Here is a 26239-nt window from a genome sequence, read left to right on the forward strand (position 1 = left end):
TAATTCAGACAGAAAGTCACAAAAATTATACTCATCCTCATCAGTTCACTCAGTCCCATGTAATTAATTTTTTTTTCATCTTGATCTTTTGTTAGCACTTTTATGAGTTCATCAGTTTTTCATTAGAGTTCTGAAAATGCTTATTCATTCAGTTCAGCAGTACAGTCAGTTACCAGAAACCTGTACTTGTCAGAGTCTTTTCCATGAATTTCTTGAAGATGAAAGCCTTTTATAAGAACATATTTGCAAAAGCATCAGAGTACACCCAGAACTGTCTGTAAATGACAAAAGACTTAAAAATGACCACTGTTAAAGATTTGATGAAAGTTCATAATAATGCAGTTGACAAGAAAATTAGTTATTTTTGAGATACACATTTTAAAGTAATAACTAGGATTATTACTTATAACATTATACCAGAACATATAAGATTTTTAGAAATTTCATGTAATGTCTGAAACATTTATATTAACATATTTCCATACATATTTCCATACAAATACAAGATTTTTAGAAATTTCATGTAATGTCTGAAACATTTATATTAACATATTTCCATACAAATATAAGATTTTTAGAAATTTCATGTAATGTCTGAAACATTTATATTAACATATTTCCATACAAATAACCCAATGAAAGTTTAGTATTAGTTGTTTTGTTCGTTTGTTTTTTTATACTGCAGGTTCTTATTAGGCATCAATTTTATACACATCAGTGTATACATGTCAATCCCAATCGCCCAATTCAGCACACCACCATCCCCACCCCACCGCAGTTTTCCCCCCTTGGTGTCCATATGTCCATTCTCTACATCTGTGTCTCAACTTCTGCCCTGCAAACCGGCTCATCTGTACCATTTTTCTAGGTTCCACATACATGCATTAATATACGATATTTGTTTTTCTCTTTCTGACTTACTTCACTCTGTATGACAGTCTCTAGATCCATCCACTTCTCAACAAATGACTCAATTTCGTTCCTTTTTATGGCTGAGTAATATTCCATTGTATATATGTACCACTCTTCTTTATCCATTCGTCTGTTGATGGGGATTTAGGTTGCTTCCATGACCTGGCTATTGTAAATAGTGCTGCAATGAACATTCGGGTGCATGTGTCTTTTTGAATTACGGTTTTCTCTGGGTACATGCCCAGTAGTGGGATTGCTGGGTCATATGGTAATTCTATTTTTAGTTTTTTAAGGAACCTCCATATTGTTCTCCATAGTGGCTGTATCAATTTACATTCCCACCAACAGTGCAAGAGGGTTCCCTTTTCTCCACACCCTCTCCAGCATTTGTTGTTTGTAGATTTTCTGATGATGCCCATTCTAACAGGAGTGAGGTGATACCTCATTGTAGTTTTGATTTGCATTTCTCTAATAATTAGTGATGTTGAGCATCTTTTCATGTGCTTCGTGGCCGTCTGCATGTCTTCTTTGGAGAAATGTCTATTTAGGTCTTCTGCCCATTTTTGGATTGGGGTGTTTGTTTCTTTAATATTGAGCTGAATGAGCTGTTTATATATTTTGGAGATTAATCCTTTGTCCGTTGATTCGTTTGCAAATATTTTCTCCCATTCTGAGGGTTGTCTTTTCGTCTTGTTTATGGTTTCCTTTGCTGTGTAAAAGCTTTGAAGTTTCATTAGGTCCCATTTGTTTATTTTTGTTTTTATTTCCATTACTCTAGGAGGTGGATCAAAAAAGATCTTGCTGTGATTTATGTCAAAGAGTGTTCTTCCTATGTTTTCCTCTAAGAGTTTTATAGTGTCCAGTCTTATATTTAGGTCTCTAATCCATTTTGAGTTTATTTTTGTGTATGGTGTTAGGGAGTATTCTAATTTCATTCTTTTACATGTAGCTGTCCAGTTTTCCCAGCACCACTTATTGAAGAGACTGTCTTTTCTCCATTGTATATCTTTGCCTCCTTTGTCATAGATTAGTTGACCATAGGTGCGTGGGTTAATCTCTGGGCTTTCTATCTTGTTCCATTGATCTATGTTTCTGTTTTTGGGCCAGTACCATATTGTCTTGATTACTGTAGCTTTGTAGTATAGTCTGAAGTCAGGGAGTCTGATTCCTCCAGCTCCATTTTTTTGCCTCAAGACTGCTTTGGCTATTCGGGGTCTTTTGTGTCTCCATACAAATTTTAAGATGATTTGTTCTAGCTCCGTAAAAAATGCCATTGGTAATTTGATAGGGATTGCATTGAATCTGTAGATTGCTTTGGGTAGTATACTCATTTTCACAATGTTGATTCTTCCAATCCAAGAACATGCTATATCTCTCCATCTGTTGGTATCATCTTTAATTTCTTTCATCAGTGTCTTATAGTTTTCTGCATACAGGTCTTTTGTCTCCCTAGGTAGGTTTATACCTAGGTATTTTATTCTTTTTGTTGCAATGGTAAATGGGAGTGTTTCCATAATTTCTCTTTCAGATTTTTCATCATTAGTGTATAGGAAGGCAAGAGATTTCTGTGCATTAATTTTGTATCCTGCAACATTACCATATTCATTAATTAGCTCTAGCAGTTTTCTGGTGGCAGTTTTAGGATTCTCTATGTATAGTATCATGTCATCCGCAAACAGTGACAGTTTTACTTCTTCTTTTCCAATTTGTATTCCTTTTATTTCTTTTTCTTCTCTGATTGCCGTGGCTAGGACTTCCAGAACTATGTTGAATAATAGTGGTGAGAGTGGGCAACCTTGTCTCGTTCCTGATCTTAGAGGAAATGCTTTCAGTTTTTCACCATTGAGAATGATGTTTGCTGTGGGTTTGTCATATATGGCCTTTATTATGTTGAGGTAGGTTCCCTCTATGCCCACTTTCTGGAGAGTTTTTATCATAAATGGGTGTTGAATTTTGTCAAAAGCTTTTTCTGCATCTATTGAGATGATCATATGGTTTTTATTCTTCAATTTGTTAATATGGTGTATCACATTGATTGATTTGCGTATATTGAAGAATCCTTGCATCCCTGGGATAAATCCCACTTGATCATGGTGTATGATCCTTTTAATGTGTTGTTGGATTCTGTTTGCTAGTATTTTGTTGAGGATTTTTGCATCTATATTCATCAGTGATATTGGTCTGTAATTTTCTTTTTTTGTAGTGTCTTTGTCTGGTTTTGGTATCAGGGTGATGGTGGCCTCATAGAATGAGTTTGGGAGTGTTCCTTCCTCTGCAGTTTTTTGGAAGAGTTTGAGAAGGATAGGTGTTAGCTCTTCTCTAAATGTTTGATAGAATTCACCTGTGAAGCCATCTGGTCCTGGACTTTTGTTTGTTGGAAGATTTTTAATCACACTTTCAATTTCATTACTTGTGATTGGTCTGTTCATATTTTCTGTTTCTTCCTGGTTCAGTCTTGGAAGGTTATACCTTTCTAAAAATTTGTCCATTTCTTCCAGGTTGTCCATTTTATTGGCATAAAGTTGCTTGTAGTAGTCTCTTAGAATGCTTTGTATTTCTGCGGTGTCTGTTGTAACTTCTCCTTTTTCATTTCTGATTTTATTGATTTGAGTCCTCTCCCTCTTTTTCTTGATGAGTCTGGCTAATGGCTTATCAATTTTGTTTATCTTCTCAAAGAACCAACTTTTAGTTTTATTGATCTTTGCTATTGTTTTCTTTGTTTCTATTTCATTTATTTCTGCTCTGATCTTTATGATTTCTTTCCTTCTGCTAACTTTGGGTTTTGTTTGTTCTTCTTTCTCTAGTTTCTTTAGGTGTAAGGTTAGATTGTTTACTTGAGATTTTTCTTGTTTCTTGAGGTAGGCTTGTATAGCTATAAACTTCCCTCTTAGAACTGCTTTCACTGCATCCCATAGGTTTTGGGTCGTCGTGTTTTCATTGTCATTTGTCTCTAGGTATTTTTTGATTTCCTCTTTGATTTCTTCAGTGATCTCTTGGTTATTTAGTAACGTATTGTTTAGCCTCCATGTGTTTGTCTTTTTTACGTTTTTTTCCCCGTAATTCATTTCTAATCTCATAGCGTTGTGGTCAGAAAAGATGCTTGATATGATTTCAATTTTCTTAAATTTACTGAGGCTTGATTTGTGACCCAAGATGTGATCTATCCTGGAGAATGTTCCGTGCGCACTTGAGAAGAAAGTGTAATCTGTTGTTTTGGGATGGAATGTCGTATAAATATCAATTAAATCTATCTGGTCTATTGTGTCATTTAAAGCTTGTGTTTCCTTATTTATTTTCATTTTGGATGATCTGTCCATTGGTGTAAGTGAGGTGTTAAAGTCCCCCACTATGATTGTGTTACTGTCGATTTCCTCTTTTATAGCTGTTAGCAGTTGCCTTATGTATTGAGGTGCTCCTATGTTGGGTGCATATATATTTATAATTGTTATATCTTCTTCTTGGATTGATCCCTTGATCATCATGTAGTGTCCTTCCTTGTCTCTTGTAACATTCTTTATTTTAAAGTCTATTTTCTCTGATATGAGTATAGCTACTCCAGCTTTCTTTTGATTTCCATTTGCATGGAATATCTTTTTCCATCCCCTCACTTTCAGTCTGTATGTGTCCCTAGGTCTAAAGTGGGTCTCTTGTAGACAGCATATATATGGGTCTTGTTTTTGTATCCATTCAGCCAGTCTATGTCTTTTGGTTGGGGCATTTAATCCATTCACGTTTAAGGTAATTATCGATATGTATGTTCCTATGACCATTTTCTTAATTGTTTTGGGTTTGTTTTTGTAGGTCCTTTTCTTCTCTTGTGTTTCCCACTTAGAGAAGTTCCTTTAGCATTTGTTGTAGAGCTGGTTTGGTGGTGCTGAATTCTCGTAGCTTTTGCTTGTCTGTAAAGCTTTTGATTTCTCCATCAAATCTAAATGAGATCCTTGCCAGGTAGAGTAATCTTGGTTGTAGGTTCTTCCCTTTCATCACTTTAAGTATATCATGCCACTCCCTTCTGGCTTGTAGAGTTTCTGCTGAGAAATCAGCTGTTAACCTTATGGGAGTTCCCTTGTATGTTATTTGTCATTTTTCCCTTGCTGCTGTCAATAATTTTTCTTTGTCTTTAATTTTTGCCACTTTGATTACTATGTGTCTCGGCGTGTTTCTCCTTGGGTTTATCCTGTATGGGACTCTCTGCGCTTCCTGGACTTGGGTGGCTATTTCCTTTCCCATGTTAGGGAAGTTTTCGACTATAATCTCTTCAAATATTTTCCCTGGTCCTTTCTCTCTCTCTTCACCTTCTGGGACCCCTATAATGCGAATGTTGTTGCGTTTAATGTTGTCCCAGAGGTCTCTTAGGCTGTCTTCATTTCTTTTCATTCTTTTTTCTTTAGTCTGTTCCGCAGCAGTGAATTCCACCGTTCTGTCTTCCAGGTCACTTATCCGTTCTTCTGCCTCAGTTATTCTGCTATTGATTCCTTCTAGTGTAGTTTTCATTTCAGTTATTGTATTGGTCATCTCTGTTTGTTTGTTCTTTAATTCTTCTAGGTCTTTGTTAATCATTTCTTGCATCTTCTCAATCTTTGCCTCCATTCTTATTCCGAGGTCCTGGATCATCTTCACTATCATTATTCTGAATTCTTTTTCTGGAAGGTTGCCTATCTCCACTTCATTTAGTTGTTTTTCTGGGGTTTTTTCTTGTTCCTTCATCTGGTACATAGCCCTCTGCCTTTTCATCTTGTCTATCTTTCTGTAAGTGTGGTTTTTGGTCCACAGGCTGCAGGATTGTAGTTTTTCTTGCTTCTGCTGTCTGCCCTCTGGTGGTTGAGGCTATCTAAGAGGCTTGATGGGAGGCTCTGGTGGTGGGTAGAGCTGACTGTTGCTGTGGGGGTCAGAGCTCAGTAAAACTTTAATCCACTTGACTGTTGATGGGTGGGGCTGGGTTCCCTCCCTGTTGGTTGTTTTGCCTGAGGCAACCCAACACTGGAGCCTACCTGGGCTCTTTGGTGGGGTTAATGGCAGACTCTGGGAGGGCTCACGCCAAGGAGCACTTCCCAGAACCTCCGCTGCCAGAGTCCTTGTCCCCACAGTGAAACAGAACCACCCCCCGCCTCTGCAGGAGACCCCCCAACACCAGCAGGTAGGTCTGGTTCAGTCTCCCTCAGGGTCACTGCTCCTTCCCCTGGGTCCCGATGCGCACACTACTTTGTGTGTGCCCTCCAAGAGTGGGGTCTCTGTTTCCCCCAGTCCTGTCGAAGTCCTGCAATCAATTCCCACTAGGCTTCAAAGTCTGATTCTCTAGGAATTCCTCCTCCCATTGCCGGACCCCCAGGTTGGGAAGCCTGACGTGGGGCTCAGAACCTTCACTCCAGTGGGTGGACTTCTGTGGTATAAGTGTTCGCCAGTCTGTGAGTCACCCACCCAGCAGTTATGGGATTAGATTTCACTCTGATTGTGCCCCTCCTACCGTCTCACTGTGGCTTCTCCTCTGTCCTTGGACGTGGGGTATCCTCCTTGGTGAAGTCCAGGGTCTTCCTGTCAATGATTGTCCAGCAGCCAGTTGTGATTCTGGTGCTCTCGCAAGAGGGAGTGAGAGCACGTCCTTCTACTCCGCCATCTTGGTTAATCCTCTCTCAGCTGCTCTTATTTGTGTTTCATCTTTTAATTCTGTAGATTTTAGAATTGCATGTAGTTTTGCCTGGAAGGGGGCTTAGAATGAGGGAATCTGATTTGTTCCAAGGAACTCCAGTAGATTACTGCATGCTGTGCATTTGTATCCATGTTCTAGTCTAGTCTCCCATCCATCTGTTCATCCACCCACACCCCTCCTCCCACACACCTCAACCACCATCCGTGTGCCCGTCTGCCTGTCTGCTGTCTGTCCGTCCAATCCACCTGTTCACCCGTCCGTCTGCCTGTCCTTCCTCCCACCCCTGCATCCGTCAGTCCATCCAGCCACCCACCCATTGACTTATCCATCCATCTTTCCACCCATCCATCCACGCATGCGTCCACCCACCCATCCATTCATCCGCCTATCCACCCATGTGCTGAACTTCTACAGTGTATCAGGCACTGTTCAGGTGGCCAGTGGTACATTTTTAAGCAAGACAAAAACAGTCTGTTATCTTGGTGTTTATGACCTTGGATGTGCTTTTTTAGAATTTAGTCATTGACACCTCAATCAGTCTGGGGGAATTTACAGTTGAATTTCTTATTAGGAAAACATACTTGGCATCTTTGAAATCCACCAGTGGACTGTTTTTGTACCTACAGGATTCTACTTCAGGAAAAAAGAAACTGTCTCCTGATGCAGCTGGAAGAAGCCACCCGCCTAACGTCCTATCTCCAGTCCCAGTTACAAAGGTGGGTAACTTATTATCATCTTATAACGACGTGGCCGTGAACTTCACAGTTCCCTTTAGCTTGGCTTTCTCTCCCAGAACTTAGAACCTGCAGTGGTTGTAAACACTGGACAGGAAAGTGTGGATACACGATATTCTTAAGAGGAGCTGCTCATATATGATCCAAGGAATATGAGAAGCAAGTGTGACTTCAGAGTAATGAATCATTTATCGAAGGATTTTGTAACTCACAGCATCAGGAGTGTATATATCCATCTACATAGATGCACACATACCCTTTTAATTATTTTTTAAAGGCCTGAATATCTTTAAAATCAGATTTGGATGCTCAGTAAGAGCTCCAGTTTTCAAGCTCTTACCGTATCGTGAAGTGTAGTGGTAAGGGCTTTCTGTGTATTATTTTCTCAGTTCTCCTTCTCACAGTGCCTTGAGGCAGGAACCGCTATCATCCCAGCGCCGGGTGAGAAGGTGGGAGGCTGGGAAAGGGCAAAGCCCGTGACCAAATCAAATGCATTCAGCTTGTCTTGAGTTTGAGCTGGAACTTGAACTCGAGCAAGAGCCCTTGGCAAGAGCCCTTGACGTTAACTACTGCTCTCTACTGACAATCAAAGAAACAAAGGAAATATTCACGAAGGGGCGGGGGTGGAGGGGTGTCTTAAAACGCTCCGAGGTGTTGAAGAGGCACCGGGTGAACGGGCCCGAGGCAGTTTTGCTCCTCGTGGAGCAGACCGGAGGCTCGGCTCGCGGTGGGGACGAGCAGGCTCCAGCCGCGGGCTCCAGGCTGCTCTTCTCGTTTCAGCCTGTCCGCCAGCACCCTGACCGTCTCCTCGGGGAGCAGCCGCGGCTCCCTGGCCTCCAGCCGCGGCTCCCTGGCCTCCAGCCGGGGCTCCCTGAGCTCCGTCAGCTTCACCGACATCTACGGCCTCCCGCAGTACGAGAAGCCCGACGCCGAGGGCGGCCCGCTCCTGCGCTTCGACCTCGTCTCCTTCGACTCCCTGGGCCGGGACGCCCCCTTGGCGGACGCCCCGGGCCCCGCGGGCCTGCACAAACAGAGGCGCTCCCTGGACACGCCGCAGTCCCTGGCGTCCCTGTCCTCGCGCTCCTCCCTGTCCTCGCTGTCCCCGCCCAGCTCGCCCTTGGACACGCCCTTCCTCCCGGCCTCGCGAGACTCGCCCCTGGCCCAGCTCGGGGACGCCTTCGAGGTGGCGGGCCTGGGCGCCCTGGACAGGCTGCGCGCTCAGGCCTCCGCCTTGGGGGACGAAGACCCGCCGGGCGCGGCGTCCCTGCCGCCGCACGGGTGCCCCGGGGACGGGGAAGGACCTCGCGAGCGAGGACCCCAAGCGGCTGCCGCTCCCACGGCTGCACGTATGTCCTGATGGGTCCGGTGGGTGCCCCGGGACCGGGGAGGAAAGGTCTCGAGTTCAGGGAGGAAGCCGCGTGCATCCGCACGGAAGCCGGCTGGCTCTGCTGTGGCCTAGTGAGCCCTCAGCTTAGGACCCGCCAGGGCAAGAGGAGGCCCGCACGCCCGCCCGCTCGCGCGTTCTGCGTGCTTTTGCCCTGGGTCCTTGAAATGTCATGGAAACTGGCAGAGTAGTCTTTCCCAGGCATTTGGCTTGTTCTCAGAATATACTTAATTGTCGAAAATGAGACAGTTCCTCCACATTCGGAGGCTGCTAAAGAAGTACTCGGGCCTTCATGAACTCTCCAGGGCGTGTGCCCAGATGCAGCGTTCTGTGTGTGCCCGCCTCAGACCAGCCCTGGGACTGCTGTCTGGCTGTGGCCCGGCAGAAATCTCTACTTCCGTTGGCCCTGTGACTTCATCTCTTCATCCTTTGTCCTTGTACTTTTTTTTTTTTTGGCTGCGTTGAGTCTTCGTTGCTGCGCGCGGGTTTTCTCTAGCTGCAGGGAGCGGGCGCTACTCTTCATTGCGGTGCGCGGGCTTCTCATTGCGGTGGTTTCTCTTGTTGCGGAGCACGGGCTCTAGGTGCGCGGGCTTCAGTCCTTGTGGCACGCGGTCTCTAGAGCGCAGGCTCAGTAGTTGTGGCGCACGGGCTTAGTTGCTCCGCGGCATGTGGGATCTTCCAGGACCAGGGCTCGAACCCGTGCCCCCTGCATTGGCAGGCAGATTCTTAACCACTGTGCCACCAGGGAAGCCCTGTCCTTGTACTTTTCAAGAACATAATTCTGTCACGGAGGGAGTGAAAATATCAGTCCTTTCTACCGAATCGATTTCTCTGCTGCTCTTCAAATCCAGAAACATGTAGCCATGAGAATTTCATCCGTCCAGTTGGTGTTAATTCAGCTTCTGCTTGGTGCCAGCGTCTGTCAGCTTGTAGCCCACATGGAAAACCAAATTGCTGTTCTGGGGAGTATTCTGGCTGATGGCTGGTGCACAAAGCAGAGTCTGGGCTTCAACCCTCCTTATCTTCACCCCGAGTGCTTTTGTGAGCCAACCTCTAGCGACTTTAACTTCCTTCATTTTGAGAGAAGATCAGAACAGGCCTCTCATTCCTGAAGTTCAGCCCACTTAATTTTTATTTGCACAGCAAAACTGTTTTTAGACATTCCATTTAGGCGAACACTAGATAATTTGTATAGCATAGTGGATCTCAACCAGGGGTGTTTTTGACCCCTGGAGATACTTGGCAGACATTTTCAGTTGTCACACTTTGGAGCTGGTGGGGTGCTACTGGCATCTGGTAGGTGGAGACCAGGGGCAAGGCTCAGCATCCTACAGTGCACAGCATGGTCCCCATCTTGGCTAGAATGATCCAGCCAAGATGTCAAGAGTGCCGAGGCTGAGAAACCCTAGTTATGTACTGTTAAGCAGTCAGCAGCAAAAGGTGGAAATAAAACGTGAATACAAAACCAGGGTGATGTAGCAGAAATGGCTTCGAACTAGCAGCTTATACCCAGATTCTGTTCCCTGCCCTGTTGACTCACTAGCTGTGCGACCTTGAGCGCAACCTTAGATGGAGCTGAGTCTCAGCTTCTGTGCCCTTGAATGAGGTGATCTTTATGGGCTCTTCCATTCACCACCATTCTGTTACCTGTCGGGTTTTTTTATGTGTACCCGTGCGGGTTATTATATATATGTAAGATAATAGTCTCTTGTAGCATTTATGTGTTTAACCAGAGATCCATTATGTTCTGCGGCAGCCCCGGGCCTTTTTGGCATCTCTGTTATTTTGGTGTCTCCCCCTCTGCGTTTGCAAACACACCTTTCATATCCCCAGATACGTTATTTCTGTAATTCACATCACATGTACAGGGGAACTTTATTCACTTTGTTCTTTGTTGTAATCACAGGTTCAGTGCTCCATGTTTATTCAAAAAAGAAAATACAAAATAAGGACTGAATCGTGCATCTGTTGTTGCTTGAGCTTCCTCTTCTCAGTGTCCACCCCCCACCCCATACCAACTTTTCTTTAAAGGCTGAGATACAAGAGTGTCTGTCTACTTATGCAGAAAATCCACACAAGGTCCAGCACCGCTTTTGGTCCAGGGGAAAGACTGGGTGGGAAGGAGAAGAGCTGACTTAATTTCTGATCCTGATTTCTTTATTTTTCTTTCCTACTTTGCGGTGGATGTTACAGTACTTCAAGCTTCTTAGACTGGGAGGTCTTTGCTTATGGTGTGGTCAGATACTGCCACCTGGTGGTGCGTTCATATATGACACTCTGAGTCGAATACAAACTAGAGGTACCTGACTTAGTGAATGGGTCTTGGTAAGTGCTCTCGCAGGGCTGGGTTGGGTGAGCAGCTTCAGGCATGGACACAGGGTGACTCCTTGCCTCCCTTGATGCTTATGAAGCCTAGAGTCATCGCAGCTTCATAAAGTTGGCGAGGATCTCAATACTCGTTATATTAACCCCACCCCTCATTTATGACGCCCGAGGTCACGTAGTTCCCTCCACTCTCCAGTCTGACTAAGAACAGTACAGTCTAAGTTTGACTCCAGCAAGCTTTAGCGAGAAAAATTTTTAGTAACATAAAATTCAGAATTGCCCATTGTGTTTTAAATCAACCTGAGGGGACAGAAGGTGGGGCAGGGGAGTGGGGAAATAAACTGTCATCTTTAACCGTTTTTACATGTTTACTACAATTTTATCATCTTCCCCACATTTTAAAAGTCAAATGTGTCATGATTTTGAAATCCATTCCTATTTTCATTTCCCACTGGTATTTGCTAATATAAGTCCGTAAATATTTTGACCTTGTTCATCTGTTTATTGATGTTTTTTATTACATTCATACCCTGTTTAAAATTGTTGGCTTAAATTCTACAGTTTTTTCACTTTGTGCTTTTTTTTTTTTTATCTCTTTTCTCATGCGGCTCGACAGAAACGTTCACTGTAAGTGACCTTGGACTTCTCCTTCGCCTTGCTGGTCAGGCTGTGCCACATCTTTGTGCAGTGAATCAATGTATTTAGGATGGTCAGGGTGTGGTCAAGAAGGGCATAGCTCATAGCTGTGCTTTAATGTAGCTCAACAGTTGCTCTTATTATTGTTGTTGTCGTTTGAACGGTATTCATCCTGGCTATGAAAGTTGTGTAAGAACTTTTCTAAGAGCTTGACGTATTTTTTTCTTCCTTGCATTTTTTCCCAGACTTTAACGCTTTCATTATTTTAGTATGCCAGCTGGCAGCTTGGCCCACGGTGTGATTTTCCTTATACTTTCCTCCCTTTTGTCAAGCAGCGTTGCTGTCCTTAGGTCTAAGTGTCTGTGTGTCTGTGTTTAATGATGGAAGGGTCAGAGGTTTCTGAAATGAATGTGTGGAAGCTTGTTTATTCCTTACTTCACTGGCGTTGCTCCCCACTTTCCGTCTCGTTGCCTTGAAGCCCAAGAGCAGACGGTTGCGGTGTGTACTGGGGGATGTGCCGCGTGCTTTCTTTCTCACCCAGGGCAGGTGCTGACCGTACCTCCTTCTGTCAACTCCTGCATCCAGTTGCTCCGTGCTAATGTGCTAAGCCCAGGATCACTGAGGGTTGATTCCCCCATTTCCTTTCTCTCTTCATCCACTTTCATTGCAATGAGAGAGAAATTTTGTCAGTCACACCACTGGGTTGCCTGGAAGTTACCTGGATCGTTGTGCGGTGTTACTTCCTTAAAGGCGTGTAAGGCCGAGTGTCAGGGCTGGGAATGGAAGTAGTGAGCCGTTGTGTTTGATGGGGTTCCATGCAGCAAACTGAGGGGTTCTCTCTGCAATTTAGAGCTGGGGGCTCTGGGTCCTTCCATGGGGCGGGGGTGACGAGCAGAGCTGGACTTGGGAGTCGTCATCTACGATCTGAGAGTCGGTGCCTCCGGCCACCCCAGGACGGAGCCAGCTTCTGCCCCTGACTGAGGTGGAGCCGGTGGCCCCCACGCTGGGCGCTGCAGACCTTTGAAAGGTCGGCTTTTGTCTGCCGTTAACATCGTGAGACCAAAGGCCACAGCCCTGTCTGTTCTGTACCCCGATGAATGTGTTTGGGTTTAATTGTTGCTGTGAATAATAATTTGGCTGAAAAGAGAGATGGTCATTGGTGGACTCGCTATTTCCCTCAACTCAGGGGTGCACAGGTGTCTAGATTTTCAATTTCTAGAGCTTAGATGGCCGGAGAACATAGAAAGACAAGAGGGGCCTGCATTATTAATAAGAGGCATTGTGATGCCAGAGTGAGGCTCAGTTTGGGGCTTCGTGGTTTAAGCCTGTGTTCTAACCGTGTGTGCCTCTCTCAGAAGCGTTGAGGTTCCTGTGTCCGTCGCCACATTTAGCAGCGGGAGACGACATGCCTGTTTCTATTGCTTTTATTAAAAGGAGCTTGTTGCTGTGAGGGAAGGAGTAGAAAGAGTTGATGAAATGGTAAAAGGGAAAATGTCAGTGGTTGTCTTGGGCTCTGGGTTAAAATAGATACAAGACAAAAATAAGCTGCCCAGTGATGGTCCTTTCTAATCCCAGGAGACAGTTCTGGAAGCCAGCCTGGCCCCAGGGCTGCTGAGGAGGGCGCTGCAGTTAGAGCGGCAGAGGGGTCATGGAGACGTTGGCAGAGGCCGAGTCTGGGTGCCTCTGTGTCCTCTGACTTGAAAGTCACTCCATTTTGTTGGGGGTTATTTGATGCTTTTTAAAAACTCTGTCTTCTGAGTATAAAGCAGTGTAGCCTATGTGCCTTGTATAAAGTCTGGAGAATACCAAGCAGCGCCAAGGAGGAAACACCCCCCTCGCACTTCTCGGAGAGCGCGCTGCCATCCGCGTGCAGGCGAAGTCTCTCCCCCGGGCTTCCCGTGTGACGCTCTCTCAAAGGGCCACGCCAAAGGCCTTCCCGCCACCTTCTGACCTGTGCGCTCATTAAGGAGGTGAAAGGAGATTGATGATCATTTAAAGAGCTTTTAAAGAAGTAGCCAGAAGCCTGTTTCTTCCATTTTCCAATATAAGAAAAGACTGGAGCAGAGCGCATGTAAACACACATCTGCACACGTGCTGGCCTGTCTCTGTCCCTTCGTGCCTTTGTCTCTGCTCTGCCCTGGGCTCCCGCGCTGTCGCCTCCTGAGCCCGGCCGTGTCTCTCGCTTGCAGCAGTGACCCCCCGAGAAGACAGCGCCCAGAGGCTGGAGCGGAGAGTGCGCTGCGTGTCTGCCTGCCTGTCCGATTACTCGCTGGCCAGCGACAGTGGCGTGTTTGAACCTCCCACCAAAAGGTTAGAAGCTGACCTTCTGGCCTCCCTGGGCTGACTTCCCAAAAGGCACCCCTGCCGAGACCTGTCTGGCTTGACACTCTGTGTGTCTCCGGGGTGCAGCTCTTCTGGCTTCTCTCCATGCGGGAGGGGCCCTGAGCATCCCCACGGACCCCCTCTCCTCCCAGGTGGCGTCTGGGGACTGGCCTGGCTTCGGGCATCGAGGACGACTGCTTTCTCTCCGGCCCCGGGGGTTGGAAGGCATGATCCTAGTAGAGCCGGAAAAGGAGAACCAGTGTGCGAGAGAGACCTGCTTTTCTAGAAAGGACGTTCACTAGAAATGGATGTTCCCCCCGTCCCCTTTCCTTAGCTGGAGGAATCACTTTGCAAGGACAAAACCCCTTGTGGGCTTCATTTTGTTTGAGACCTTTGATGTCATTCTTTCAGCTCAGATATCTGTATGCATTTCACTTGTCGCCAACTTTTTTTTTTTTTTTTTTTGGCTGCGCTGCTCAGCTTGCGGGATCTTAGTTCCCTGACCAGGGATCGCACCCGCGCCCCCTGCAGTGGAAGCGCGGAGTCTTAAACCACTGGAGCACCAGGGAAGTCCCCCCTGCAAAGCTTTTAAAAGTATATGTTTTTGAACGTTGTCGTGAATATCACGTGTGGTTTTGAGAGGTATTTTCTCAAAAAGGCCACTTCGTCAGCAGGTACCCTGGGAGGTGACGTCATGGATCCTGGGGACCTGCCGTGCCCTGTCAGTCACTTAAAGCATTTATTTATGTCGCAACTTAATAAAGCCCTTCTCAGTTAGAAGCGCCCCTAGTGTGAGAGAGCTTCTGCGGAGCCCGAGGTAAGCAGGTCCCCTCGGAATAACGCGGTGCCTTTCCGGTTGTGCTCAGGAGTGAGGACGCCGACGAGCCTGTGCCTGGAGACGCTTGCGGTAACGAGGGGCCCCAGATCCATGTTGGATTCTTGTGAGTACAGAAGGCTCCTTCCCTGTTGCTCGTAAAGACGACGGGTAGATTGGGGCCCGCCCGGCGACTCACACCTCCACACACAGGCCAGGAGGCGTGGGGGGACGCGCGTGATCCGGCTGCTTCTCGCTGGCCTGGGGACCCCCGGGCCCATCTCAGCGGTCTCAGGTGAAGGGACAGAGGTGGCGGGAAGGAGAGATGGGCACGAGCGGCTCCACTGCCGTCCTCCAACACCGAGTCACAGCTGGGGACTGTCACCCCGTGGGCACGGTCAGGCCCTCGGGGAAGTTCCCGCCGGAGCTGGGGTAGCCAGGTGCTGTGCAACACTAAGCGTTTTGGTTTCTAGCCGCAGTGTCTGTGAAGGCAGCAACCAGCAGTGGTGAGGCGAGCGAGGCAGGATGTTCACATCCCAGCAGCTTTCTTTTGCTCACCCTTGTCATCCTAGAGTTGCTCGGCACTCGTGACATTCGGGCTGGGTCATTCTTGGTTGGCGGCCGCCCTGTGCCCTCTGGGGTGTTGAGCAGCAGCCCTGGCCTCCACCCACTAGATCCAGTAGCCCCCCCCCTCCACTCAGTGTGACAGTAAGAAACGTCTCTCGACTTTGCACAGGTCCCCTGGGGGTGGGGTGAGGACCACTGCGGTGGTTCAAGCAGGATTTCTCCACCGTGGGGCATTTGCAGCCTGTGAACGTGCATTTTATTTTCTAGGCACGACAGTGCCAGCGAGCGTCTCCTCGTGAACGTGCTCCAACTGAAGAACTTTGCCGGGCTGGTGGTGAAGGAAGACTGCAAAATGTAAGCTCCCGCGCCGGTGGGGGCCGTGTCCTCCCCCCGGGCCCTCCTCCACACGACACCACTGGCTGACCTGCACGTGGCAGTTTGGGGAGGGAAAAGACTGTCTTGGAAGCTGAATTTAGAATAAAACGCCAGGGACTGTCTGTCTGAAATCTAAAGGCCTGTAAGTTCTAAGAAGAGGCTGGTTTATTATTTGAGGCAGGTGGGGTTACTGGAGCCAGGCTGGTTATGTGCCGTGGCCATGCTGACAAAGTGCCGGGTGCCCGTCATCGGCAGCGTTGGGGCTTAAAACGTCCATCCTGCTGCCGTCCGGCTGAGCTGAGTCGCCCGCAGATCCGGGCTGTGTGAGGGGGTGCCGCCAGGCGGCCCTGACCGCATCCCCTGCCCTGTGCCCACAGCAGGAGCTCATCGAGAGCATCGGTCGCAAGCTGCAGGTGCTGCGGCAGGCGCGGCAGAGCCTGCGGGAGGACATGCGGGCCAACAGCGCGCTGGGGGACGAGGTGGAGGCCCTGGCCAAGGCCGTCTGCAAGCCCAACGAGTTCGACAAGTTCCGCATGTTCATCGGGGACCTGGACAAGGTGGTGAACCTCCTGCTGTCGCTGTCCGGCCGCCTGGCCCGCGTGGAAAACGCCCTCAACAATCTGGACGACGGCACTCCTCCCGGCGATCGGGTAACCATGGCCGAGGCTGACCTGGAAGGCGGGGCGGGGTGTGGCTTTCCCGTGGGGTGTGGAGCAAACCGCCCGGAAGCCTCGTTTGGCCGCTGCGGCCGCCTGTCTGCCTCGTAGCGCAAGATGCTGTCGAACGCCCAGGGCTCGCTCGCTCGCTCCCTCCTTGTAGCGGGGTGGGGGTGGGGGGGCCGCGGCGAGCGTCCGGGAGATTGGACATCTTCTCCTACAGTCCCACGATCGCTGCTAGTGTTGGTCTCTTCCTAGAACGTAGTCTCTGTTTGTAACCTTTCCCCACCGCCGGTAAGTGGGTAAGTGGAGCTCACCCACTGCCTGACGAGTCATCGGCACTCAGTGACAGTGGCGTTTGATGATGACTTTGTTGCCGTGACTTCACAAGAGGGCCGGCAGTGTCTAGAACGAGTCTAAGAGCTGCTCTGCTTTCCTCCTCCCTTCACAGCAGTGCAACTTGGGACATTTCTTAGGGGGTCTGCATTTCCGCTCTTTGTGCATGCAAGACACCATCTACCTTACTGGCTTTACTACTTCATAGGTCACGTAGCAGTAGTACATCTAGTTTGCTGCTTTGCACGTAATAGGCCTTCAAAATGATCATCTTCATCATTAATAAGGCACCTTAACTTCTCTGCAAGGGAAGCAGAAAAGGCACCCCTCCCCCTGGACTCCAGGTGAGAGTGGTTTCAGGTTACACAGGAAGCTCTTACAAAGCGCGTGGCTTTGAGACCATGATCTTTTGTGCTTAGCCAAGTCGTTAGTGACTATCATGGAAGAACGTATTGCATAAGGGTTGAAAAAGCATTAAGGGTTGAAAAAGTAACTGGGGCTTTGGACCTCGATCCCCTAGGGCTACGTTTGCATTCCATTTTGCTGTTCTTGCCATCTTTGCCAAATTTATCTGAAAGGACTTAGGAAAATAACATGAATGGGAGAGACTTACTTGCATGTAATTGAAATATTAAACTCTCAAGTATCGATATGAAGGAAAAATAATAGTATTGTCTTTGCAGCTCAACTCATCTTTATCTCCCTTTGCTTGGAACTGACAAAGGCTTATTTAGAATTGGAGGCAGTAGAAGCAGTCACACACTGGGGACCGTGCCCGTGGTCCTCCTGGGGACCCGGCCGCATAGCTCCTGCTGCGTCCCCAGGGGGTCCGTGTTACGGAGGAGGCGCACACAGGCTCTTTCCCCCTTGGCTGTGCGTGGTTGCTGCAGCTTCACCTTCCTGGACCCAAAAGGAGTGTTCAGTCGCCACGTCCAGGTGCAGCACAGTGGGCTAGCCTCCAGTGTGGCCGGTGCTGGATGAAAATCTCCGTGTCAGGCAGCCAGGGCTTGGGAAAGCTGCGGTTTGCAGAGACAGGCATGCTAACGAGTGAAAAGATGTGGCCTCAGGCTGTAGGAGGCTTCCGCTGTCTTTCCAGGTAGAAAAGGAGCACGTGGGCAGACGCAGACACGTGAATCCCTCCCTCCCATCAGCAGCTTCTAGTTGCCAGGGAGCCCAACTGATCTTAGTAGCCCGAACCGTGGTTCTAGAATCAGTTGAGGTCTGTTTCCCTCTTGGTTGGAATTAACTGGCTTTACCTTGCCTCTTTCCACGAAAATACATTCTGTCTTTGTTTCACAAGCACCTGAAGGTCAAGGTGTCCCCCGGAACAGGTGACCCCGAAAGGTTGTGCAGTCGGGGGCACTTCCCGGAAGCCTCCCCCCAGGAGCAGTTTCTGCTTTCAGCCGCCGTTTAATAGCAACTCATCTTTTCTGAGCTCTTTCTGCGGACCAGCGCTCTGCAGAGCACTCCCGCATCCTGGACGCTCACGCGCGGCCGTGCGTAAATGTCCAAGTTGCCAAGTGGCGGAATAAGGGGGCCCTGCCGGTGTCAGAAACTCGCACCGAGGACAGGGCGTCCGTGGCATCTGCCAGCCGACACTTGAAGACATTGACCGCGTTCACCTCTCCCTCTCTCAGTTTCCATTCAAGTTGGAGAGGGCAGGGGAAGTGGGTGCGCGCCCTGTGGGCAGACAGCGATTGTGAGTGCTGCGTTCTGGAAATGGGGGCGTCTGTGTGACCCAGAGCAGGACCCTCGGAGGGAGCGAGGGCACCTCCCCAACAGGCGCCGTCTCTCCTCCCGCCCCGCCCCCGCACACGGCCTCTGCTACAGCTTTGCTCCCGGGCTGCTGCGACTTCTGCCAGGAGGGTTTAGCAGTCCTGCCCTGGAGTCTCCGTAGAATCTGCTCCTTGTGTCCCCTGGGCCGCAGTACTGTCACGGAAAGGCCTCGGACACACACCGGCTGCCTAAGCCCTTTGCTCTTTCTGAGCGTCTCACAGTTCTGGAGCTTTTCGTGCCTGGATGGCTCCCGTGCTCCTCACGGCCTTTCACGGTGACAGGAGGAAGCGGAGGTGGCAGCGGCCCAGGAGCGCTAACGGGGGAGCTGGCGCTGGGGCCTCCGCTCTGCGAGGTGCCTCCTGCCCACGCCCCAGGTGCTTCTGTGCGGGTCCCTCCAGATCTCGGGTCCCTCACTCAGGTGGCGTCAGGGTCTCCACTGGACCAGCCCCCGGAGCTGCCGGGCGTTCTGGAGGCGTCGGCCGGACACCCCACCCCCCACCCCCCACCCCCCATAGCCTGGTCCCCAGCAGGCTCGTGTCTCTCTGTCTCTCCAGCAATCCCTGCTCGAGAAGCAGCGGGTCCTGATCCAGCAGCACGAGGACGCCAAGGAGTTGAAGGAGAACCTGGACCGCCGGGAGGGCATCGTGTCCGACATCCTGGCCAGCTACCTCAGCCGGGACAGCCTGGCAGACTACGCGCACTTCGTGAGGATGAAGTCAGCCCTCATCATCGAGCAGCGCGAGCTGGAGGACAAGATCCACCTGGGCGAGGAGCAGCTCAAGTGCTTGCTGGACAGCCTTCCGCCCGAGAGAGGCAAGTGAGGGGCGGGCCCCCCCCCCCCCCGACGCCTCCCCGGCGGGGGACAGCAGCCGGCCCTTCAGCTCCAGTCCCGAGGAGGCAAAGGAAAACCCCAGCCTGTAGTTACGTCCTGGAGAGAGAATCCCTCCCAGAACTGAATGGCCGTTAGAAAAGCAATAATCTCCGTGGGTGCGTTTGGGATGACTTATTTAATGTCTTAGTTTCCCTCTTGAATGCTGAGCAGAGTGGCTTCCCGTCAGCCCTTGCCTGGAAGCAACCCCACATGGCGCCCGGTTCCGGTGAACGGTGAGTTCCCGAGTGCAGACTGGGCTCTGGTCCCGAGGGGCGCGCACGTGGTCCTTGCCGGCTCGGGTCTGCCCTTCCGTCTTCCCACGCTGCACCCCTTCCTCTGCTCAGGAGGGAATGAGCGCACGTGTCGGGCAAAGCCTGGCGCACGACCTCTCCGGTGGGTCACTGGAGGTGGCGGCTGCCGGCTTCCCCCTGTTGGTCCAGAAGTGTTGACCATTCATCGTGTCTGTCACATAAGGATGATCTCCAACCCAGCAAAAGTCATGATGATGATACTTTAATAACACTCTACAAAGGTGAATGGTTTTCCACGTGGTTAAAAACCAACTGTGAAAAGAAGAGCTTACATGTTGGGTTCACTCATTCTGAAATTGCCACTTAAATAGCGTTCGCACTTTAAAACATACACAAAGCGGACAGATGGTTTTAGGACTTCTCGGCTGACATCACGGTTCAAATGTTATTTTCCTGCAAAGAGAAATTACTTGGCTAAAACCGTGTCCGGTAGTAACGTGCTTGCTAGGCGTTTTTTTCTTAAGGCCGATGAGATATTTCTTAACTTACTTTTTCCCCAGAACATTTATTTTGCGTGTGTATGATCCTTAATTATAATTGGCAACTTCTCTCTTTTTGCCTCTCTCAATTTGTTACCATGCCGTAAGGGCCACGTGCCGTTTAAGAACCGTTGCTCTGGTTTCTCAGAGGTCCCGGTGGACCACAGAACTCCTAGACCCGATCTTTTTCTGCCACAGAGTATACAGCTCCTGTACCCTTTTTTATTGGTTGAAATTGTGAGATTGTAAAGAGTCTATTCACTAAAGAAAACACTGTCAAGCTGTCATTTTCCAGTGGACAGATCACAGGCTAGGAGAAAATACTTGCAAATCATCTATGTGACAAACCATTTGTATCCAGAATGTATAAAAAGTCTCAAACTTAACAGTAAGAAAACAAACAGTCCAATTAAAACGGGGGCAAAAGTCTTAAATAAATAGACACTTCACCGAAGAGGATATATGCATGGCAAGTAAGCACATGAGTCGATGTTCAGCCACCAATGGCATGGTTCTCACATACTTATTTTTAATCTGATCACTGTGGAGTGGTGTGTTTCGTCACAATGCTCATCTGATGAAATGTGTGGTTAATGGCGGGAGAAGCCCTAGGATAACTTCACGTTGAGGTGATATGCGGACTTTGGTTTGATCTGTGAGATCATTTTACTCATTTCCTCTTACTGCTATAGAAGAAGTTTTCCAGCGGGGGGGGGTGGGGGCGGGGAGATGTCCCTTTGTCAGCAGTGGCCGCCGCCTTACCAAACACGGACGCACACAAATGTCTTAAAGGACGCTAACGGGTCCACGCTCCGCCAGCCAGAGGGGAGACTGGACTCCGGGCTGCTGCAGTGATCTCCGCGCACCCGTAGAGGGCGCCGACCTGGCAGGCGTCAGTGATGCTGGCAATAAACACTCCTTTGGCAGCCCACCCACGCCAGAGGAGAAATGCCTTTTCAACGGTTTTTACTCTTATTCAATTAAGCTATTCCTGACTTGAAAACTCCCTCTTCTGCCAACGAAGTGTCCTTGCCACGTGGTGTGGGTCACTTGCTGTGAAAACGGGTCACGTCAGGAAAGGTACAGCTGGCTGTCCATGGACCACCCCCCGCCCGCCGCCCCTGCTTCCTCCCTCGGGGAGACAACCACGGTGATTTCAGTGTGTTCTTAATTTTCACAAAGCTTTTACCTGTGATTCTTTCCCTTCAAATACAGTATTGTGATCATTTTGATGATATGTCTGTAAAATGTGAAAATAGAATTTGTGTCTGTATCCAGCTTTTTGGTGTCTTTTGAGAACTTTCTCTTCTACATAGCAATATATAGTGCTCTACTGTCCTTTTAACGAAGCACATAGAATCACAACATTCCCGTTTGCCTCTTAAATGTCTGGTTAGTGGGGACCCAAAGATTGCAGTAAGTCAATGTACATAACTTTGTATATAGTTATCTTATTGCATATAAAACCAATCCGGTGCTAATGTTTTGCCCTTGGCATTCTTCGGTGGTGGGTGATAGCTCACCCTCGGTCATAACTCGGCTGTGGAATGCTCTGTATAGCGACATTTCAGTCAGGGGCGTTGCCTGTGGCTTCTCTCCTGCAGTCCACTCTGGAAGACGCATGCAGATCTCACGCTCAATACTTCCACTTATGTCTCAACAGATCATTCTGCTGGACATTCACAAAATAAATGGTGTCTTTCAGTGAACCGAGCATGTCTTTGATTTACATCTTTTTTTTTTTTTTTAAGAATTGGACTAGCCTTACCATATATCAGATTCTTCAACCATTGATAAATTGTGGGATTAATTCTATGTATGTATGTATGTGACTATTTCTGCCAGTCTAGTAAAGGCCAATCAATTTGCAGTCAGGAAAATATCACAGACACAGGCCGTATAAGTCAGCACCTGCCACAGCAATGCTGCATAACAGCCACTATAAAATCTCAGCAGGGTCCAGTGAGACGTATTCCGTTAGCTCATGAGTTTGTAGATCAGGCTCTGCTCCACATGCCTGTCAGTCATCTTCCTTCCAGGACCAGGAGTTTGGCCTGGGCAGGTCAGTGGCAGATGCGTAAGAGGACAAGCCCAGCCCCAGCCGTGCTTTCCCTGTCTCTGGTCAGAGTGCAGCTGCTAACCTTCCACTGCAAGTCCCACAGCCAAACCCACAGTCAGAGGGTGTGGCGTGTGCTCTACCCCGATAGTGGAAGGAACCGTAAGTCACGTGGCAGAGTGTGGCTACAGGGAGGTGTGAAGAATTGGGGCCATTGATGGACCACACCTCCCACACCAGGGTCCGATACGGAATAGCACTAAATCGTCCAGAACCCGAAGCCAAGTTCCTGGAGCAAAGCCAGCTCTGTCACTTCAGGCGTATGGCTGTGAGCAAGTGCCAGCCTCTCCAGCCTCAGCTTCCTCCTTTGTAGTTGGAGGAGAGCTGTTGTGAGAGCAATTGAGCTGATGTGTTAACGTGCTCAGAACCCATGCCTGGGTCAGAGGCGTGCCAATGGAAGCGTCCACACTTCTGCTGCCATCACTGTATTCTGCATCTGGAGGAAATCCCTTCCCTGCATCCAAACACATCTGTCGGAACCACCCAGCACACGCTAGTTGCTCCTGATTGGCGGATTAGAAACGTTTCTGTTGTGCAGCAGGTTGGTGGGACCGGAAGATTAACCAATTGAGAGGGAGGGATTCTTTTTTATTTTTTTAACAAATTTATTTATTTATTTTTGGCTGCGTTGGGTCTTCGTTGCTCCGCACAGGCTTTCTCTAGTTGCAGCGAGTGGGGGCTACTCTTGGTTGCACTGCGCGGGCTTCTCATTGCAGTGGCTTCTCTTGTTGCGGGCTCTAAGCGTGCAGGTTTCACTACTTGTGGCACGTGGGCTCTAGAGCACAGGCTCAGTAGTTGTGGTGCACGGGCTTAGTTGCTCCGCAGCATGTGGGATCTACCCAGACCAGGGCTTGAACCCGTGTCACCTGCTTTGGCAGTTGGATTCTTTTTTTTTTTTTTAATTATTTATTTTTGGCTGTGTTGGATCTTTGTTGCTGCGCACAGGCTTTCTCTACTTCTGGCGAGCGGGGGCTACTCTTCATTGTGGTGTGCAGGCTTCTCATTGCGGTGGCTTCTCTTGTTGCGGAGCACGGGCTCTAGGTGCGTGGGCTTCAGCAGTCGTGGCTCGCAGACTCTAGAGCGCAGGCTCAGTATTGTGGCTCACGGGCTTAGTTGCTCCGCGGCATGTGGGATCTTCCCGGACCAGGGCTCGAACCTGTTTCCCCTGCATTGGTAGGTGGATTCTTAACAACTGTGCCACCAGGGAAGCCCAACACAACTAGTTTGAACTTTGTTCTGTAGACAGTAGAGGACACCGTACAAATACAAAAACCATAAGGGAATACTATGGGAATACTATGAACAATTATATGCCAATAAATTCGACAACCTAAAAGAAATGGACAACTTTCTAGAAACATACAGCCCACCAAAACTGAAATCAAAAAGAAACAGATAATTTGAACAGACCAATCACTAGAGATGAAATAAAATCTGTAGTTTAAAAACTCTCCCACAGGGCTTCCCTGGTGGGGCAGTGGTTAAGGATCCACCTGCCAATGCAGGGGACATGGACTCGATCCCTGATCCGGGAAGATCCCACATGCTGCAGAGCAAATAAGACCGTGTGCCACAACTACTGAGCCCATGTGCCACAACTACTGAAGACTGTGTGTCTAGAACCCGAGCTCCGCAATGAAGAGTAGCCCCTGCTCACCACAACTAGAGAAAGCCCGTGCACAGCAACAAAGGCCCAGTGCAGAGTTCTCAGAGCTCCCGGTACGAGCTTCTTCCCTTGGGTGGATTCTTGGCTTTTCTCCCAGCATGGCCCCCAAACACCAGTTTTCACTTCCACCCCAAGCAAAGAACCCGAAGAAACCGAGACGGACTCCTGCCTCCAGGCCAGAGGAAACGTCTGCTTCTCCGTACTTGCCGAAGGAAGAAGAAGAACAGCAAGAAGCAGTTGAACATATTGATGAAGTACAAAATGAAACAGACAGACTTAACGAACAAGCCAGTGAGGAGATTTTGAAAGTAGAACAGAAATATAACAAACTCCACCAACCATTTTTTCAGAAGAGGTCGGAATTGATCGCCAAAATCCCAAATTTTGGGGTAACAACATTTGTTCACCATCCACAAGCGTCTGCACTGCTTGGGGAGGAGGATGAAGAGGTGCTGCATTATTTGACAAGAGTCGAAGTGACAGAATTTGAAGATAGTAAATCAGGTTACAGAATAGATTTTTATTTTGATGAAAACCCTTACTTCGAAAATAAAGTCCTCTCCAAAGAATTTCATCTGAATGAGAGTGGTGATCCATCTTCAAAGTCCACTGAAATCAAATGGAAATCCGGAAAGGATCTGACAAAAACGTGCAAGTCAAACGCAGAATAAAGCCAGCAGGAAGAGACAGCATGAGGAACCAGAAAGCTTCTTCACCTGGCTTACTGATCATTCTGATGCAGGTGCAGATGAGTTAGGAGAGGTCATCAAAGATGATATTTGGCCAAATCCATTACAGTACTACTTGGTTCCGGACATGGATGATGAGGAAGGAGAAGAAGATGATGATGATGATGAAGAGGAAGAAGGACTGGAAGATACTGATGAAGAAGGGGATAAGGATGAAGGAAGATGAAGGAGAAGATGACTAATGGAACACTGATGGAGTCCAACCTTCCTTTTTTAATTTTCTCCAGTCCCTGGGAGCAAGTTGCAGTCTTTTTTTTTTTTTTTTCCCCTTCTCCTCTTGTGCTCAGTTGCCCTGTGTTTGAGGTCTCTTTTCTCCTTTATACCATGGCTCACAACTTATTTTGGGGGGAAATACCTTGAGCAGAATTCAGTGGGAAAAGAATCTCTACCCCTTTCTGTTCCAGATTCATTTTTATCCCTTCCTGTCTCAACAAAAACTTTACGGAATCAACACCACCATGCTCTGTGGGAAAAAAGAAAAACCTTCTGCTCCTTAGCTCTGCTGGAAGCTGGAGGGTGCTAGGCTCCTGTGTAGTAGTGCATAGAATTCTAGCTTTTTTCCTCCTTTCTCTGTATATTGGGCTCAGAGATTACACTGTGTCTCTATGTGAATATGGACAGTTAGCATTTACCAACATCTATCTGTCTACTTTCTCTTGTTTAAAAAAAGAAAAAAAAACTTAAAAAAATGGGGTTATAGAAGGTCAGCAAAGGGTGGGTTTGAGATGTTTGGGTGGGTTAAGTGGGCATTTTGACAACATGGCTTCTCCTTTGGCATGTTTAATTGTGATGTTTAACGGACATCCTTGCAGTTTAAGATGACACTTTTAAAATAAAATTCTCTCCTAATGATGACTTGAGCCCTGCCACTCGCTGGGAGAATCAGCAGAACCTGTAGGATCTTATTTGCAATTAACATTCTCTATTGTAATTTTGTTCCTGTTTAGTGTTATATTTTTCTTTCTGTTTCACTGGAAAGGACAGATGATGCTCAGTTTTAAACGTTAAAAGTGTACAAGTTGGGGAGAGGAGAGAAGATGGCGGAAGAGTAAGACGCGGAGATCACCTTCCTTCCCACAGATACAGTAGAAATACATCTACACGTGGAACTGCTCCTACAGAACACCCACTGAACGCTGGCAGAAAACGTCAGACCTCCCAAAAGGCAAGAAACTCCCCCCGTACTTGGGTAGGGCAAAAGAAAAAAGAAATAACAGAGACAAAAGAATAGGGACGGCACCTGCACCAGTGGGAGGGAGCTGTGAAGGAGGAAAGATTTCCACGCACTAGGAGCCCCTTCGCGGGCAGAGACTGCGGGTGGCAGAGGGGGGAAGCTTCGGAGCCACGGAGGAGAGCGCAGCCACAGGGGTGCGGAGGGCAAAGCGGAGAGATTCCCGCACTTCCCGCACGGAGGCTCGGCGCTGACCAGCACTCACCAGCCCGAGAGGCTCGTCTGCTCCGCCGCCGGGGCGGGCGGGGCTGGGAGCTGAGGCTCGGGCTTCGGTCGGATCGCAGGGAGAGGACTGGGGTTGGCGGCGTGAACACAGCCTGAAGGGGTTAGCG

At 48.5% G+C, this 26239-nt stretch overlaps 1 protein-coding gene and 1 pseudogene across 3 annotated transcripts; both read left to right on the forward strand.

Annotated features, from left to right (window-relative positions):
• Nucleotides 1–7152: 7152 nt before the first annotated feature.
• LOC132356938 (protein WWC3-like) lies at nucleotides 7153–16363 on the forward strand. Of its 3 annotated transcripts, none has more exons than XM_059910182.1 (6): nucleotides 7153–7275; nucleotides 8074–8639; nucleotides 13831–13948; nucleotides 14827–14901; nucleotides 15609–15695; nucleotides 16094–16363. In XM_059910182.1, the coding sequence occupies exons 1-6, from the start codon at nucleotides 7220–7222 to the stop codon at nucleotides 16278–16280; spliced, it is 1089 nt and encodes a 362-aa protein (XP_059766165.1). In that variant the 5' UTR covers nucleotides 7153–7219; the 3' UTR covers nucleotides 16281–16363. The 3 variants fall into 3 exon arrangements, with proteins under 3 accessions (XP_059766165.1, XP_059766164.1, XP_059766163.1); XM_059910181.1 differs by having other exon boundaries at nucleotides 7154–7275; nucleotides 13828–13948; nucleotides 16097–16363; XM_059910180.1 differs by having other exon boundaries at nucleotides 7155–7275; nucleotides 13828–13948.
• Nucleotides 16364–23951: 7588 nt separating this feature from the next.
• On the forward strand, nucleotides 23952–25528 carry LOC132357001 (protein SET-like; annotated as a pseudogene).
• Nucleotides 25529–26239: the final 711 nt, after the last annotated feature.

This window comes from Balaenoptera ricei, chromosome X (genome assembly GCF_028023285.1).
Source record: "Balaenoptera ricei isolate mBalRic1 chromosome X, mBalRic1.hap2, whole genome shotgun sequence".
In the NCBI taxonomy this organism is placed as follows: domain Eukaryota; kingdom Metazoa; phylum Chordata; class Mammalia; order Artiodactyla; family Balaenopteridae; genus Balaenoptera; species Balaenoptera ricei.